The following is a 20,061-nucleotide window of genomic DNA, read 5'->3' on the forward strand; positions in this document are numbered from 1 at the left end:
GAGTGGTAGGGGGGGGTGGGGGGCGGTTGATACTAGTGTGCGTGAACAGGTGGACTTATGAGCGGAACAAAGCTGATTTCAGCCTCGGGGAACCCCTACTTCCCGAGATACAGGCCCCGTTATGGGGTGCCGGTATCCCTCTGCTTTGTTAGATCCCACGGTCACGTGACCCAAAGGATTTTAACACGGGGATACCGGCACCCCATAACGGGGCCTGTATCTCGGGAAGTAGGTGGTCCCCGGACCTGAAATCAATGAGGTTCTGCTCCGGAGACCCCCTGCATTAATACTGTAGTGTTAGAATTTAAATAAAAACCCTGCGATCGCCTGTTAGAGTGACTGATTCAGCCTATCTCTTACTGCGCGTCTCTTACAGACAGGTAGACCCCGGTAGGATTAACACTGCAGGGACCCCCGCTGTGTTAATCCGATGGGCCAGTAGTCCGCTGCGGCAAATGTTGAAAGAATCTCAGGGAAATCTCAAAAAACAATAACGGCCGCTGCATCTAGGCAAAAGGGGAACACAAATACTGTATACAGTTTTAAATAGGAATATATTTGAGAATACATTTTAATTAATATGTTTGTGTTGGTGAAATAAACAGTATTACAGCTTGCAAGAAATCCAACACAACTGATGATTTCAGAACAAAGGAAACAGACACACTTTTCTTACTGGCAAATGATCATCTGCTCACACAGCCACTGCCAGCGATTACGTTTACATGTAAGTACTGTAATATATTGGAGCTCAATGATTAAAATGAGCCATTATCAAAAGTTCTGATCATGAGTGGAAAGAAGAGACAGGTCTTTTATCTACATTAATGTGCATTCATTTTGACTCTGTAACAATAGCACTGCTTCTCGTTTTACCGTTATTAGCTAAGAGACTGCTGACTTCTACCTGCAGGCTGAAGTTGGGCTACCCTCGGAAATGACTGCCCTTCATCTCATTGCGTCAGGATTGTCTTACATACAGTAGAGGTTGGAGTGTGATGGTGCTTGGCGATCCTTTTTTGCATTTTTTATTTACTAAATTACAGTCGTACTTTCCTTTTTAAAGAAGAAAGCTTCATTGTACAACTACATAAATATTAGGGCCTATTGCGACCAAATTGTCTCTACCCCACGCAATCGCGATTACGGAAAAGCAGTGGCGCGGTCTTTCAGCAGAGAAAAGGTTAAAGGGGTAGTTAAGTAAATCAGTTAATTTACGGGTGATTTAATCTTTCTAAGAAAGCCTATTATACCAATAAGTTGTTTAAAAACAACATTGTGACCTATTTTGTCCGCAAAAAAAAAAAAAAGTTCAACATTTACTATAGAAGGCCTTGCTCTGACAAATCATTTCTAGGAATGCGTAAAGGCTTAATTCAATTCAAAGCATTTTTTAGATGGAGAAATAAGGCAACGGGGAGAAAGAAATAGCCGAGCCGAGAAAGAAATACAATGGGGCAAAGGGAAAGAAATACAAGTGTAGGAGAGAAAAATAATAATGGGAAGAGACTGATTTGCAGACTGGGACAGGAAAATATAGTTTGCTTAGTAAATTCTACATTGCCAAAACGCAAAGGAAAAAAATTGCACCCACTGGCACATGGGCCGTTATTTTTTTTAGGCGTGACTAATGCATCTAGAATGACGGCTGCTCCCGCTGTGTGTGTCCCCCGCTGCAACGCATCGGCTGGAGCGAAAACGGCTTTTACATCTGAATCATGGTTTAGATTTAACCCTAATTTAACTTAAATTCAGTGGCCTAACTTTTTAGAATATTTGAAAAGGAGTACCATACTGAGTTAAGTTATGGTGGGTAAAAAAAAGTGACAAAAACCCTCCTCAGCAAAGCATATAGCAAATGGAAATATTACTGTATGTTCATTTGCATGTCTTAGAAAGGTCTGCAACCCCGCCTTTCACCATTATCACCCAGCACACAGCACTTCCACTGCAGCAAGGGATTCTGGGAAATGACATGCAAATGAGCACACAGTAAATATGTACACACACTACAAACCCACACTACAGCAGACTCACAGAGATGGTACATTCTTTATATTAAATAAAAAGGTGTAAATCTTTATTATTCTACCATGAACGTGACATGTGATGTGCGTACCTGCCCAATTCGCTTCATCTACGGTTTTCTTAATCTTTCACAAACACAAAAAAAAGTTTACCTTTCAGCCCAAAGTGTTTGGCTGAAATTGACAAGTTTAACTGAAATTCTATATTTAAAAACTGAACTTTGGGTTTTGCTAGGAGAGAGAGAAAGAGAGGGAGGAAAAGAGGGTGGAATGGGGAGAGGGGGAGTGTGATGGGGGGAGTGATGGGGGGAGTGAGAGAGAGAGTGAGAGAGAGAGTGAGAGAGAGAGTGAGAGAGAGAGAGAGAGAGAGAGAGAGAGAGAGAGAGAGAGAGAGAGAGAGAGAGAGGTGGAAGAGAGAGGGAGGAAGAGGTGGGTGGGGGAGAGAGAGAGAGAGGGGGAGAGAGAGAGAGAGGGGGGGAGAGAGAGGGGGGGCGGAAGGGGGGGAGAGAGAGAGGGAAGGAGGGGGGAGAGAGGGAGGCAAAGTAGTAGAGTACACATTGCCATCTACATCTCCTGTAACACTTACGGTATCTACTGTATATAACACTTTGAACGATGCGGGGGAAATAAGCTACAACTGAGGAGAAAAAGCTTGGAAAACAAACAGTGCAGACAGAGTAGATGTGACTGCACTGTCAGGGGGAAAAAAAAGGAATTGGAATATCAATGACAGAAGGTTATTCTTAGATATATATATATATATATATATTTTTTTAACCTTTAGGCTTGAAAGATTGCCTTAACAGTGCCACTGCGACCTTTTGTAAGTAAGGTCGCATAACTTGGTGGCAAACTATAGAACATTCTTATTTTCAGCTGGCCCAGCTACAAACAGGAAGCTCCTTCTGTTTCTTATTTTAAGACGTGAACAGACTACAGACGCGATCTCCGGTCTGTAGGGGAGCCATAGGACACGCTGCCATGATGGGGGTGGGGGTGCGGCTATAGCGGGGACGCAGCCATGGTGGGGGGGCGCGGCAATGGCGGGGCTTATCTGCCTTTCCATTAGCTGCCCGCCGAGCACGTGACCCCGTTGCGGCACGGGAAGACTACATTCTTGTCTGCCAGCGTACGCGACACCGCGCTTTGCGCGCCCACACACACACACGCCCACTGGGGCCTTCCCCATAGAGAGCTGTGCTGTGTGGCGTGAACGCCGCAGCGGCCCATGGGGGCCTGGCCTTACTGTGCAGCTACCGAAGCACAATCATGTTAGGTTATTCTGAAAGCCAGGGTCATGTGTGGGATGATTTAGCCCAGATAGTGTCAACTCGGCCCTTTTTTCCAAGCACAACAAGGTCTGTTTCTTTTATTTAATTTATTTGTGGAAAGCAGGTAAAAAACAGGTACTTGTGTAGAGATGTAGATGTTGGGATAATGTCTCTCTGTGTGTGCTTGGTAGTCAACGGCAGGTGAAAAAGATAATCCTACCAGTACAGGGGTTTACAGCAGGGTGCTCACTCATCCAGAGGTTACGGTGGAAAGGAAGTGAGGGGCAAGGGTCACACTAAAGGTTCAGTGAGACTGCACTACTGTCAGCAAAAAGACAGGGGGGGGAAATGGGAAAGCCCATAACTAGGAGGACTGGAGATGTTGCCAGAGCAACCAGGGGTGTGACAGACTGGAAGGAGAAGGGCTACATAATGTATCCATTCCATCTACACTGGGAGTGAACTGCAAGGAAAGTGACATCTAAGCACAACTAGCAGGCAGAACTGCCAAGGGAAAGGGGGGCTGAAACAGAAAAGGCAAACAGGGGTATTTCTGTTCCATGACATAGGTTTACGTGCGATTTTACACTTCGTTTCTTTCTAAAATGGTAAATGAAACACAACCAAAAACATATTAGGATGACCAGAGAACGAAAAGAGAGAAGATGGGAATATATAAATCTCAATACATTAAAGCCGCGTTTCTAAACTCCAGTGCTCCAGACGCCCCAACAGGTCAGGTTTAAGGACATCCCCGCTTCAGCACAAATGATGGAGCCCACCAATTGAGCCATCTGTGCTTAAGCAGGGATATCCTTAAAACCTGACCTATTGAGTGAGGGGTCTTGAGGACTGGAGTTGAGAACCCCAGCCTTAAAGCTTAATGTGCCAGAAAATCGGATATTGTATATTCAAGCAGAAAAGCCCCACAAACGCCTGAGGGGATAAAGACTCATGAACTGAGATGCACTAAGGAAGAAAAAAAAAACAGCATTCACAATAACATGACGATCAATAATTTGAACTTTGTTCCCCACAGTGGATCTCAGTTCTTTTCTCGTCAGACTTTTGTGGGGGTTTCCTTGTTCATTCATGATCCCTCATATTGACAGCACCGTGACTACCACAGTCATTACACATACCAATATTTTGTAGTTATTATTTAAGAGTACGGGACAAATCAGTATGCTTAATGACTTTGTATTTGTTTGCATGAGTTTGTCTCCTGTTCAGGGCAGGGATTACCTCACGCATTGTTTTTTGCAATGATGTCAGTAGCACTCAACTTTGTAGTGACCTTCTTTGGAAATTTGTATCTCATTTTTGTACAGTGCTGAGTACATGTTCAGCGCTATACAAAAAAAAAACATGATGGTATTGTTATACGTAGCTTATAATGTGCAGGATAATTCAATCACTAGACAAAACTTTGACTGGGTAGTGTAATGTATTTTCAGCATTAAATGAATGATTTTCCATATGAATTTTCCCCAGCACTAGAGATGTAAACAAAAGGTAATGTAACTCACTCAGTGGTAGCCCAATCCAAAAGATCACCATCGTCTGTATGAAGGTGATTCTTCTCCTCAGCTGGTGGGCTCGGGCGGGTAGTTGTAGGAGTGAGTGATTGAGGCGAAAGGGAATCCGTGCTGCCGGTGGGTGTGTCTTCCTTGGGGGAGCTGTGATTGTCCACTGAAAGGGAAACCCGTCAGAAATACTATGAAAGTTGTTGTGAAGAGATTTGGTTAAAAAAAATAATTTAATAAAAAAAGGAACAAAACAGGTCTATTGTCAGAACGTGAATGAGAGCTGGTAGTAACACAATTCGTGTAAGCCTAAAGTCACACAAAAGAAGAAGTTGACCTGTATACTGTAGGTAAGCTATTGGTGAATCAATCATTTGCACAGAGCTTAAAATATGGATACTCATCGTAATGCATCAACATGGGGAAAAAAGACTCCGAAATCCTCACTCTCGGTCATACCTCTCTTCTGGTATGACATCACATGGTCTTGTGCTTCACGCCATTGCAGCATAGTATTGTAATACTGTACATGTATCTTCTACCCCTGTCTACTCATAAAAAAGCATACAGCTAGAAATCTATAGCAGCACGTTACAAGATTGTCTACAACCTTGTGTACAAACAGTTACTTTGAAAGGTCCCTCACTTGGTGGCGTTTCCAAATCTTTGATTAAAATGTTCCCATAGCAGAATGTCTGTTGCTGCTGATTAAGTCACACCAAGCTAACAACTAATTACAGCCATTATAATGGTAACCATACATCATAAGATATGGCAAGAGCATTTTTCAACCCGCTGCTACTAATTAGTGTATGACTGAAAATCTTCATGGACACCAGATCACATGCTGGCAAAGATCATCAAAACGCTTTCACATTATAAAATGACAAAAAATATCATTCCCATTGCTGGCATTCTTTTATTCACACGGTTAAAGATCATGCAGAAAGGTTGCATCGGTTTCACATTGAAAGTTGAACAACTTTATGGTCATCCCGCACCAGTGGAACTATTTAAGATTTCAAAGTACTGTAATAAGAAGTGGGGCCAAAAAAAAATTAGGAATGAGGTCAGCCTGGGAAAGAAAATCACTTTCTGTAACAGAGAAAGAGGCCATTTCATTAATCACAGTGAAAACCTCTGAATGACAGCCTAGAAGTAGTAAAATAGAACATTTTAAGAATCCAAAACCTGGAGACCGATGCGTATTTTGCAGCTGTACAGTACTGTGCCTCTATCAAGGGGCCCAAACATTTGAGATTTAAACAACAAACTTGATTAAGGGCGGTGGAAATCTGTGTAAGAAATCGAAAGCTCAGAATTTATGTTATGTATGTGAGTTCTGGAAATGTGGCAATTGCTCTTCTGCAAATCAAATTTGGTTAGCCAGCTATGCAATTTTCTACAATGTCATTAATATTTCACTGCTAATGCAAGGTTATAGCTAAAAAAAAAAGGTGCCACTTACTAGATTCCATTTCTTCAGTCTAATAATATCCAGTATATAAATATAGCATGTTCGATACAAAACTATTTTAATGGGCACATTCTGGCATTGCACACATTTCACTGACTGTGCACAAAGCACTGAATATAGAATATTTCAGGCACACTTCTAGAACTTACAATCTAATCTTCGTGCCGGATTTGCCCAAGGTCAACTACTGAAGTGACAACCATTTGCAAACGTGGGTAATATTGGGCATTCACAAAAATGGCAACATCAGGTACAGATGCAGAAGACGTTATTGCACCGGATGCGCGCCAAGGGTGCAATAGCAGTGTAGCCACACCCCATTTTCGCACGTGGCTAATGCTATTACAATGGTGTGTCACGTGTGTCCCGATGCAACATGCCAGTGGGAGAAATAATATCTGCTGTATCTGTACCACTACCTTATTCCAAACACAAAACACACTAAGCCCCTTGTTCACTCAGAATTATCTTACTTTCCAGACAAATAAGATCATCAAGAGAGGCATTACATGAAGCACACTTCTTGCTTAGTTATTTCACACCAGCAAGTACAGTGATCTCCTTAATCAACGAGCTCCAAAGAAGGAAAGTTCCATAATAACTCTAAGCAGTCAACATATTAATATGTATTGAATAATGTCAAACATTTTGCCCACATGGCTATTCTCAGGGAAAATAAAGATGTTTCTCAGTTACCACAACATTGGACGTTAGACAATAATCATACATTGACTGCCTAAGAGTCATGCCCAAGTTCATTTTTTTTTTAAATTTACAGTATAATATTGTATGTTAGGGGAGTGCAACAAGACGCATTTTCGCAAAGTAGCTTTGGTTTTATTAGGCATAGTAACAAAACGGGTAATAGTACACTTCTGTCCTTGGGTGAAGAAGACAAGCACCATTGAGTACTCGTCTGATCTAGACATATCACTCTCAGGGCTCTACATGTAGACTATTGTCTTCTACAACTGGTCCTAAATTGCCAATAAACACCTGTTAAAGCATAAAACAATAGTAGATTAGGTGTTATATGGCATGGATCTTTCATTTATATTTTTTAATATTTTAAAGTGGGACTGCACCTTCAATACTTTGTTAAAAAAAAAGTTTACTGTTGCATTAATAAAAAGTATTATTTTCTTCCTGCCATGATGAAACATCACCTCCTATAATAGCCTCTTACCTTCTATAATAAAGAACTGTAAGGGATCAAATTCTGCTTCCTTAGTCCACCTGTCATGGGTGCATTAATTAGACTAGAATGCAGTAAATGTGTTTTGTTAATGAAATACGTATGCTTCTAAAATCTTTTGTTATCCGAAACATACATTTCCATTTGTAAAAAGTCTTCCACTTTCTCGACGATAACCAATAACGAGTAAATGCTCCTTTTAGCTAAATCGTTTGCACTGTAGGTTTATTACATCTGTGTCGTATAAACATCCATTCAAATTATTCTACCAAACAGTGCAGTAGCCTTTGATATATCATCCTTTTTCCCTGTTCTGTATCCATTTCCAAAGTTAGGACTTTTAAGAGTTTCAAAACAAGGTGAAGTACAACCGGTGGTGGATTTCCAATTGTACACTATATGGTCCCCAGAATTGATTTTATATGCCAGGATGGGAATTTAAATGTTTTTTTTATTGGGAAATAACATGCACGACTACACCCCTTGTTTACCAAAGTGTGGCACAATTACTGCATGCAGATGATGGAACATGGTACAGTATTTTCCATGGTACAGGTATTTATTTCTTTAAGTAGCATTAATGGGGGACTATAATGGCTGCTACATCTGTACTTTCATTGCCAAGTACTGTATCTAATGAATATAAATGTGGCTGCAGCAATTCAACACAAACAACAATCTCTATTGATAATAAGGTTGGTACCGAGATGGTGTATCATTTGACACAAGGCAAAGAGTAACACATAATGTCGGTACAGGTTTAAGCCTATGTTTCTCAACCAGGATGCCTGGGTAATCATGGTGTATCATGACCACCTGCCAAAGTTATCCAGACCCCACACTGGAAGATCGTTGCTGGCTGCTCGGCGGGCGTGTCCCGTGCTGCCTGGAGACAAAGGCTGCGATCCACCTCTCCTCTCTCAGTGTAGGACAGTGTAAAGAGAGGCCTCTCCATCTCCAAACATCGCAAGACATGCCCACTGAGCAACTGACATGTCTGAGGTGTGTGGGAAGCTGAGAAGGGAAAGAGGGAGGGTTTTATGTGGGGAGAAGTGAGAGTGAGTGTGTTCTAAGACGGCTGTGTGTGGGAAGGACGAGGGTGTTTTTTTTGTGGGGTGGGTAAGGTCTGTAATGTAAGGCCGTGATTATAGTGCTGGCGACGTCGCCCGAAAACAAAAGCATTGCTGCCGCTGCGTGCGCTTATAGTGCGCGCGACGGCGACAAAGCGACTGAGTGAAAACTGGTAGCCGGCAAAATTTGATTTTTCAAGGGCTGTCGCGTCACATGACGTCCCTTGAACCAATCAAATTGCTGGAATTACGCAACGCCGCCGCCCGGCGAAATATAACTTTCGCCGGTGGCGACGGGTAACGTCAACCGTCGTGTCGCCGTCACTATAGGCACGGCCTAAGTATGAGAAGGGAGTCTGAATGTGGTGTTTATAATTGAGAGAGTGTGAGATGTGTGAGAAGAGGGGGGATACATGAGGATGTGTGTGTTGAGTAAAAGAGTACGATATGCGAGGGCGAATGTGAAGTGTGTAAAAAGAGGGGGTGCTCGTGAAAAGGAGGATAAGTGTGCGGAGGATAAGTGTGCGGAGGATAAGTGTGCTGCGTGTAAGCGAGGAGATGAGAAAGGTCTAAGAGCATGGATGTCCCAAGAATGTAAAAATCCTTCCAAGAAAAGGTTGAGAACCAGTTGTTTAAGCATTTAATTAAGCTTGCTGTTCATTGTAGTGCGGTTGTAGATTACTGCCAGTGTACACACAGCAAGTGACAACTGGTTAAAACATCTTTCAAATGTACTATAAAACTACTGTAAACATAAAAAGGGTAGTGAAACTATAACTCCTGACTTGAAAATTAGAGAAAATGTTATTCCCAAATTCCCATATTCTTGTTTTAGGCAAACAAGTCTATATCATTTATGTCTTTTGTATTAGTAACTAATGCTTGTGTAAGTCTATCCATAATTAAATGTCAGGGTATGATGATTTAAGCATTAGCATTTTGTCAACGTGGTACTATGTTCAATATAAAAATGTGCTTATCTTCATAGCCGCTATTCACTGTCTACTGTATAACCACCAAGTTGATTACAATATACAGATGTAGCCAACAGCAAATGGTGGCACGCTGCAGTGAGACATAGACAACGCATCAGCGAGAGAAGTCATTGTTCGGAATCAAGAAGGGACGAGGCTATCACACTATTTCTTCGGCGGGAGCGGGCCACAGGTTGCAATAACATGGGCTACATCTAAAAAAGGAAGATACTGTAGAACTGTGTAAGAACCTGTCCGCACACTATTAGGAGTCTGCCAGCAAAAAGTCCTCAGCCATTCAGAGAATGCCCTGAAGCTGTATGGGTTGACCACTTTCGAATGGGGTAGGTAGAGACACTTGTGATTATTTAGAATGTTGCTGAAAAGCACTCGGCCAGTGGCGTGTTCTTTGTTAGTTAGTAAACTTTTGTTGTTGACAACGTCATTGTCTCATCTCATTCCTGCTCTCTACACAGGACTCTACTTAATTGAAAATTCAAGCAGGTCTCAAATGTGGGATGTTTTGCTGCCATACCCATATTGGGCTGCAATATTACATTATCTCCATAACTTTAGATTAGCTATATTTGACAATCCTAAAAATAAAAAAAGCATTTTATTGCCTAGCAACTACCAAAATTGAACAAAATGTTTTACAAGATTCCTCTCTCCATGGTCCAGGGGGAGCATATACACAGATCACCCTAAAAAAGAGAGATGGAGGGGATCTTGGCTCCTTCTGATTTTCTACTTACAGTATGTCTAAAAGTATAATGGAGATGCACTCAAATCAGTTGTGTTCAGTATGGTGTACATTAATAAATGCACGTAAAACCGAGTTGTAGGTGGCATTTGGTGGTCGCGTGCCGTGGAGGTGATTCTCGCCGTCCCTCTGCCGTTGTTCCGGGTGCCTCGGGGATCCGCCGGGTAGTATGTACCACCTCTCTTTTGGTCAATCGGACATCACATCCAGTAGACTTGTATCCAGTAATACTGTCGCAATGATTCTGTAGGCTTGCAGTTCCTCCTGGCGTCTCAACAGTAGAGCGCAGTGACTCTGCGCAGTAGCTTAATGCATTTTGCTGAGTTAGGAGCAATGATTGAAAGCTGATTCACTCAGCGAAACGCGTTGAGCTACTGCGCACTACTGTTTGAGATGCCAGGAGGAACTGCAAGCCTACACAAATCATTGTTAGTCTGGATACAAGCCTACCGGATGTGACTTCCGCCGGACCGGATGTGACGCGGAACCCGCAACCCGCGGGATCCCTGAGGCACCCGGAACCATTGTAGAGGCAGAGGGACGGCAAGAATCGTCTCATTCCATAGCGCACGACCACCAAACGCCACCATTTATTAATGTACACCATACTGAACACCACTGATTTGATTGCACCTGCATTATACTTTTAAACACACTAAATAGAAAATCAGAAGCCAAAATCCCCTCCCTCTTTTCAGAAGTAACAAAGTTGTGCACTATATTCCTTCTCTTTTTTTGGGGGGGCGATCCCTGTATATTGTAGTTGTAGTCTGTGTTTGTTTTCAAAATGATCTACATGTAATATTTACAGGCCATACTTTCATTTGCATAACAGAGACGACTACAGCATAAAAACCTTGAAAGGAAAATACTTCTGTAGGGTGTCTTACAAATGTCTATTTGTAACCCCCTTTTGGAATTACATAGGGGTTGAAGGAGTTCGATATTGAAAACCTGCCCCTTAAGATAGTATGTTGCAAAGTGACAAGGCAGGGGCCTGGCCACACCCCGCTTCTGAAATATGCTGGATGGATCCCCTACTCTAGGGGTACTCAACAAAGGCCTAGCTCCACCGCTTTTCTGCCTAGAGACAGGGAGTGGGAGAAAGGTTATAAATAAAAGGGGAGAAGAACTCCACTCTCAGATCTCAGGAGGAGAGAAAACAGAGGGGACTCTCAATGTATATAGCTCTGTAAATAGTTAGGAAAGGGTAGATGGCCCTGTTCTTATTAGGAATGTATTACATTTCTTTTTTAAAAAGTGGGGGGAGGCTACAGTAGGTGGCGAGTAGCTTTTTTGGTAATTTGTCAAGCCCTGGTTATAAGACTGTGCCTCCCCAGGACTGCAGCAATGCAGCTGGAGAAGTTGTGTTTCTAAGAACCTGCTAATAAATTCAATCTTATTAACAATAATAAAGTTCCTGGCGCCCATCCTTTCTCCATCACCACCCAGCTGCACGGACCCAGCACCCTTATAAGGCAATACGCTGAGGATGCCAAATATATAGACTATCCGATATAAACTCCCTAGGAGCCGAGCAGGGAGGCTTACATCATTTTTCACTTTTATTTGCGCAAGGTGACAAAATGATAAAAGACATACTTTATTTTATCCTTTGAGTGATGTCTAGTTTTAGTATGAAGATTTAGGCACATATTCTAACCCCCTAACTAGGCAGTGTTGTAAAAGAGGGGCTGTACGTAATTAGAGGAGAATGCAGAAGCGCCATAAAATAAAAGCTCCTGCACCAATATGGGAAATTGCATCAGACTAACTCAATACAGTTATCTTCTGTATTAGAAAAATAAATTGACTAAACTTTTTATTTTTTATATATACAGTATATCAAAATGCAAGTTTAGCTGGATTTGTTTGTAATAAATCCAGGTATTCCAATCCCAAAACATTGTCAAGTCATGAAGACATTGAATTTAAAACCCTTCCTGCATAGCTCCCCCCAGAGATTATATGTGGGAGGCGATTTCGTTTTTTTTTTTTTCACCTAGTTACTCATTTCTTGCACTTGTAAATACAGTTCCAATTGCAGAAATGTAATACCTGACTGACATAATTCCAGCACAACAGCTGGACAAAAATATGTTGAAACCAATAATATTTCACATAGAGCTGCCAGGTGAAAAAATACCCATGAAAGCAGCCCAACTGTTTGAGTTTCTGACCGAGGTATTTGTACAGTATTGATAGCACGATACATTAAAGACCGTCATATCCTTATTTAATTGACATTCCTATATAGTTAATCATTACAATATTTCTCTATGCGTATTCTGGCTCAAAGTTTGTTTCTTCTGTCTCCTTTTCTTTTATTTTCAATTAAAATCAGTGCCAACCCATTTGATTTCGTATTAGTCTTTTTTTTTTTTTTTTCTGCCTCCTCTCTCGAATTTAATATCCCCCCAAGAAACCTACCCATATGGATAAACTCCCACTGTTTTCTCGGATTTATGTTTTAATCTGCAATATAATGAGTATAATTGCATGTGTGTTAAAGATATGTCACTGCTGGCATTGAAACAGCTACAGAAAAAAAAAAGTGCCTTGTGTTTACCAAAACTTTGCTATTATAAAATACCCAACTTGTGAAAGGAATTAAAAACTGTAAACAGCAAAAATGATTACTGCAAGGATAACGTTCAGTTTAACAACACACTGCTGTACGTGTCATGTGATCATGACCTAAACCAGGGGTGCGCAAACTTTTTCCCGTGCGCAACTATACCTGCTCTCCTAGGCGCCTCACGGGTCCCCCCCCCCCAGCGTCAAATAACGTTCAAGGTCATGTGATGTCACGAGACCCCGTGGCGTCATTTGGTGCTCGCTTCCCATGTCGACGAGACGCTGGAAGGGAAGTGTATTATAGAAGCCCCGCACGGTCACCTGGCATTTAATTTAAATGCTTGGGGGGAGAGCGCGGGATCTCTATAACTGCCGCGCCCCCCCCCCCCCCAGAAAAGCTAGCGCCCCCCAGTTTGCACACCGCTGACCTAGAGTATGAAAAGCAATGGAAAAAGAGCACAGGGCATATATAAAACAAAACTAAAACAATAGGGCATTATCAAGTAAAAGAATAACAATTGAGCAGAAAAAATTCAAGGTACAAGGCTACCAAAAACTATGTAAAGGGTGTACAGATCGACATTTTTATTTAGATTGTGTGTGTGGCTTAAAGACAAACAAAAGAGAAAATTAGTTTAATTCAAATATTCTTTTGGGAAAGAGGCCTAGCCAGGGTGGAGTCTTATTGCTCAATGCCAGAAAAAAAAATGATTAGACTACTGCAGGGTGGGTGCATACCTCAATGAAGTTTAAGGCACAACTTTGTCGGGCTTGGCAGCTTCTATCTGCTTATTACCGCCAAGCCCAATGTGATCAATGGTAAGACGTATGCTGCTGACACACATACACTGCCCCCTGCCTGCAATAGGAAACTACAGCTCCCAGCATGCTGTGCTGCATTAGGGAGTTAATTCCGGTGCAGGAGGATGTTACTTGTGATAGACAGGGCCTCAGCCATGAGATTGAACTCTGGAGATGCGGGACTAAGGGAGATCTTTAAGAATCCCTGGCAGAGCACACGCAGGGGCAGAGTTGCTGGATCCTGAGGGATCTCAGGACTGACCGGTGGTGGTGAAGAGCGAGGCCTTGATCCGCACGAGTTAGCAGATACTGGCTAAAGTGAGCCTTGCAGGTTCAATCGTGAGAGTGGAATCCCAGTGGAGAGACATCTGCCTAGCATCAGGAGACAGGCGGCGCAAAAGAGGATATCCTCATTGGAAGCCAAGTAAATGCAGCATTTGCATAAGTAAAAGCCTGTCAAACTAATGCAGTAAATAAGCGCTCCATCTGTGTGCCGGCACCATTACCAAAGCCTTTATATCCAGGACTAGGTGGCCACAGGAAGACACTGACCCACCCATGCACAGCAGTTAGTGGGGAATGTAATGGTCATATGCAATATGAATGCATTGAATGATCCATCTGTTGAGTATCATGTGTTACCAGAGTGTCTATTGCTGATTTCTTTATAAATACACTTGTGTTATAAACATTACTGTAGTCTGCCTCCCTTTGCCTGACCTACTGCCACATGTAGGATAATGTATAGGGAAGGACTCAGGCCCCCGCCTCAGAAATACGTGTTAGTCTGAGGTAAATTAGGGGGTGTAACAATGGGAATGTTGTTCCTTAAATATAATTGTGGTAGCGTGACAATGGCTCTCCTGACTGTGTCCCTTGCCAGCGCAACTGTGGGAAATCGAACCACAACTCCTCTCCTCGTCATCCTGAGGGAGAGGAAAGAGAAACACTTGACCAGTGTTTGGTTTCTTAGCTGGTTTCACTGACTTTGCTACGTGTCCAATTTAAAAGTTGAGTAGTCATATTGGTCTTGGAGAACAGCAGATTTGTTGTAGGTCTCAATACCGTTTAGCGGAGTTCTTCATAGGTTAAACTAATTTAATGTATGACGATGATGTTAAAATCATACAACAAATTTACTCCAGGTTCTAACAACTATGCAAGTCCTGGCTAAAGGACGGCCTTCGTCTTAAAGAAACTTAAATGAATGTCCCTACAGCCACCCCCATAATAGAGAGCTTTAGCCCAGTAAAAAAATGCACCAATTTTGTACCAGTCTACATATAAATGAATGCGTACAGTACATGGGCAGAAAATATGAATAATAATCTAAAGTAATAATTTGAGATACACATTTTGGTGTTGTGGAACCTGCAGTGCAACCCCACAACAAGAATGGTCCAGTAGCATTAAGTGTTATGTTGAAGGGTAACATTATAGTGACCAAGAGTGAATGAAATAGGTGATTCACAGACAGTCACATTGAAGGGTCACTTCCGGAAATGAAATGTTACACAGATTTCATAGCGGTTTCCTACATTTTTACAAGTAGGAAAATATAATAAAAAACCATAATCTGTTTTGGGGATTGTGATGACGATTGCAGTAAATTGGTTATGGGAAACAATTAAAAAGGAAACTAAATGCACCAAGTCCAGAGACTTTTTCCTAAAAATTGTTTCAATGCCAGAGGAATGGAACCGCGTGGTCTTGAAAGCGTAAAAATACAATAAGAAATATTAAATGTTTTTGTTTGTCTACACCAAAACAGCATAATCTTCCAAAATCGAATGTACATCAAACAAAAATAATTGAATTAGATAAACAAGAAAAAAAAAAAATGATTGTGAAATTGGCATACTAAAAGGAAGGGATTCTGAATTCAAGGTATCATAACCTACACGATTCAACCAGAAGATAATGACATAGGGCTTGTAGCATTCTCTCTGACCGACAGCCCGATACAAAAATTAGCAAGAAGGGACTGGTGAAAGGATCATAATTGCAAAGAACATAAAAGCTTTCTGGGTCCACCCTGAAAATAAACAATCCAGGCTGTGTAATGAAAAGTACTCTTATACACTTAAGAAAAAATTAAAATAATCCAATATATCAGTGTTGCAAAACGGAGAAAGCAATCTGGAGTAAATCTGGGTTGCTTCATTTCAGATGCATTCTGGCTTTTAAACTTTTGAACCAAAAGTCTGACTGTGGAGGCCAATAACACACCACAGAACATACAATATATGTCGCTTCTGATAGAGGTTAGCTGGAAAATCATACCGTACATAACACAAATAAGCTGCCGTGATGAAGGCCGAGTTAAAAAGTAAGAGTCAGGTTTTAGAAAAAGGCATCAAGTTTATGAGTACCTGAAATCGCTGGCCTCTAGTTTATATACTAATAACAAACAGTCCTAGTCCACTGTGTAGTATTTTTTAACGCTTTGTAGAATTGATGACAGATTAGAATGCGGTCTGTTTTCTACCCCACTTGTCTTTACTGTTAGCGCTTGAAATCTTTAGCACATGCAATCACTAAATATTCCTTATGATTTGGAATTCTCTTAGCCTTCGTATTAGTGGAATGACTTCCACTCTTACGCTAGCAGTTTTGTCTGAAAACCCCCCTTGTTGAAACATAGAATTTGACGGCAGATGAGAACCAATTGGCCCACTCTAGTTTGCCCATTTCCAATAGTATCTATTGTAAAACCTTAGATCTTATTTCATCCTTACTGTAGTAGACTCTACAACCTCAGAGCCTTCCAGACTCCAGCTTCAGAGCAGGACCTCTTTTTGTAACACTTATGTCCCTGAAAATTGCTTCCTTGCTGAAACTCTTAATACAAGGGCTCTCAACTCCAGTCCTCCCAACAGAACAGGTGTCTCAATCAGTGCTGAAGCAGGGATATCCTGAAAACCTGACCTGTTGGGGGTACGAGAGGACTGGAGTTAAGATACCCTGTCTAAATATATCTGAAAGTTTCTAGAATATGCCCTTTCCGTCTCAAAGCGGTACATCTTCCAGTCTAACAGATACATGTTTTGATGTTGAACATGCACTATATTAGTAGCTCCTCTTTGCATAATTTCTAATGTGTACATGTTCCTCTCTATGTCAGCTGCTAATAACTTTCCCAAAGCCTGTATAGTTGTTGACGTTACAAATTGTGCAGCGCATTACAAAATGACACAATACTGTAAATTATCATAATTTATGTACAACATATGCAGTACAATAGTGCTGGAGGACAAATGCAATAAAATAAACATACATTGTAACAGTAGGCAAGGAGGGCGCTGCCCCAATGAGCTTACAATCTATAAGGAAGGGTAAGGGGAAACAAAGGGTGCAGAGGGATAAGAAGATTGGTGTGTTTTGGATCGGTGCGCGTTATTTGAAGGAGTTGGAGAAGTGCGGTGACGGATTTGAAAATCCGCTGCCCCGAGCCATTTAGCTGTGGCGGCTGCCTCTTTCCTGTCGCCCTCCACCTCCTCCTGAATTGCAGCGTCAAAATGATGCCACGGACGTCACCGTGACGTTGATTGGCATCGCCATGGTAACGCAGCATCACGTTATTTGACGCCGCGTTGACATGGCAATGAGATGCTGAGCGATGTCACGTTGGTGAGGTCCGCGGCGTCATTTGACACGGTGAGTCGAAAGGAGGGGAGCGACAGCAAGGGAGCGGCCGCCACATGTAAGTGCCTTCCCATCAGGCCCGAAAGCGCAGCAAATTTATTTGGGGGCAGACATTTTTGCCGCATTAGGCCTGGGGCCTAATGGGAAATCCGCCACTGAGTAAGTGGGATTGTGCAGCAATAGAGCAGAGAGCAGGTAATGTGTGAAAATGGAAATGCTTCAATATACATAGAAATACTTTCTTGAAAACCAATAAGGGGGCAGCTGTAACAGCAGCAACCCGCTCACGCCTTCTGGCTCCCACCTTTGTTGCACCTCTGGTGTTATCAAGTGCGTCTGAGGTAAAGTGATGTCAGCTGCACAGGAAACACCCACAGCATGGATATAGGGGGGAGCTGCTGATGATCGCCTGGTCTTTGAAGTAGGGTCTGTCTTTTCCTCATGTTGTTAACCCTGCCCACGCTGGCTATAGAACAGGAGCAGTGAAGGGGAGACTCTTTGGGGGCTGCCTTTGCTGCGACTCGGTGCTATCTCCAAGAGCGTCTGAGATAATGTATTTTGTTATATATGTATGTATTATATTGTATATTGATTGTATGATACAAAAGACTGCACAATCAAATTAAGGGTTTTAAACATGTTATTGTATCAAGCATATACAACATTTAAAACCATTTTCAGAGACCCGTGATAAATTGCATAATTTTGATTGACGTAGCTAGTAAAAGATGGTGAGACTATTTTACCTTATGCATGGGCACACCTCTTTACCCTAAGAGATTGTTATGCTTTATCACATACAAAGGAAAGAGAATTCCTTGAGCAAACGAAAACTCCTTCTGCTGTGTGTGGTCCATGCACCCCATTGCCCGTTTCCAAACACTGCAGCAGAGTATTTGTTGGTAGACATTGTAGCAGGACTGCTGTAAAAGTACATTTGAATATACTGTATAATAGCTTTTAGAAAGGGGAAACGTATTGGATTAACTTGCAAGAAATATGAAAATAGTTATATGTAGAGAAAAATGTCCTCAGTAAAAGGACTCCAATGTGAGTTAACGCCCGTTTGGATGTGTTAACACATGACCAACCTTAATAAATGACCCCCATGGGGTGTTATGTGATATACCAATACTTTGCTGTTCTGGGTGCATGTATTCTCTCTTCAACTGGTCAACACAGCTTTCAGTTTGATCTCTACACTAACATATATATTTTTTTAATTGTATCATTCAAGTACGAGTAAGACAATATGAGATGGCAAAACAAGGTAAGAAAGCTTGAAGCTGATGTTGAATAGGACACGAATGGATTATGTGTATGAACAGAAAATAACATTTTTCTTTTGCAACAGCGTAATTGGCATCAGAAGTGCGACATATTTTCTCACCATGCTTTACTGAAAAAGAAATGTTGCTGTAATTGCATACAAGATGATCTAATCTGTCTGCTCTTCCTTAAGGACAGCACAGTACAAATGACATTATAACAATGACTTGTAACATATATAAAGGTTTGAACAGATGTACCATGTAGTCTAGGGAAATGTTTCTAGCTTATACTAGTTCATTCCTCCCCTCATATTTTTATATGTAAAGCATGTGACAGCGTATAATTAATTCTAAACTGGAAATTGTTTGGTTCTCCTGTTATAAATCTGTAAAAATCCTGATTGTGCGCCTAACTAAATGGCTGCATTTCAGCTCCAACCAATCCTTCAGTCAGTGCAATTTAGGAGCTACTGTACAATGTATCCTTAAGGAACATTGACTATTGTTACAGTTTACAGCTCAAACTGCTGGGATTATTGGCAACAAATTATCACAAACAGGAAAGTGTTACAAATATCTTGCACTGCTTGGTAGGTGTGCTAAAGCTGCTATAGAATTCAAAGGATGCCAAGGGTATTAAAACTCATTAACAAAAGGCATTAAAATTTGATATAAAAAGTCACCACTGTATTATCTAACACGACAGAACTGATTTAAAAAAATACAAAAAACCTTAAGGTTTCACGTTTTGCCCTTTTAAATGAAATACTTGATACATTTGTGTTACGTAGCTTGAAGTCTACAATAGCAACTACTGTATCGGAAAAAATAAGCCTTTTCATAACTAGCATGGGGCCCAAGTTGTATATGGAGCATGAATTCTTGCATAAAGGATGACAAATTTTCATAAACGCACTAAATTCCCCTGTTGGAAAGTTGCCATGAATTATACGGATTATAAAGTTAAATACTCTGTTTTGTGTATATTGTACCCGAATATTCATCTTTTCCAACATGTAAATTTTTTTTTTTTTTTTAGATAAAAGTATTATTATAAAAGGAAAAATAAAAATCACTGTACATTGTTCAGTTTTAGTATCCCCGCTGGGGGAGTAGCCTTGTATTATTATTTTTGGTATGTTATATGGTTTTTTTTTTTAAATGTGGTTTATCATTTGATTATTGTGTTTTTGTGCTCAAATGAGCTATTAAATATTGATATTAATGTACTAATCCGTGGTGCGCTTGTGTGTGCATTGTTTTTCTGTATCCTTTGGCGGACTCTCTAGGGAGTTCTCCTATTTATGAGCATATGAGGAGTGGCTCCTAGCACTCACAGCAGCAAACGGGTTAAAGGATTTTAGAAGGCAGTGCGAGCGCACAAACCTTACTTGTGACTTTCGTGCATTTGTTCAAGTTAGAAAATCTACTATTTGTATCTAAATAGGTTTTAATTTACCTGCT

General features: G+C 41.3%; 1 protein-coding gene across 1 annotated transcript in view; it reads right to left on the reverse strand.

The window, feature by feature from the left end:
• The window catches only part of ARHGAP10 (Rho GTPase activating protein 10), a 267,627-nt gene that overhangs the window by 39,542 nt on the left and 208,024 nt on the right, over window positions 1-20,061 (reverse strand). The window contains exon 20 of the mRNA XM_075611566.1: window positions 4,828-4,990. Within this exon, the coding sequence (XP_075467681.1) occupies window positions 4,828-4,990 (163 nt within the window). The remainder of the gene's footprint in view (window positions 1-4,827; window positions 4,991-20,061) is intronic.

The sequence above is a fragment of the Ascaphus truei genome, chromosome 1 (genome assembly GCF_040206685.1).
Source record: "Ascaphus truei isolate aAscTru1 chromosome 1, aAscTru1.hap1, whole genome shotgun sequence".
NCBI lineage: Eukaryota > Metazoa > Chordata > Amphibia > Anura > Ascaphidae > Ascaphus > Ascaphus truei.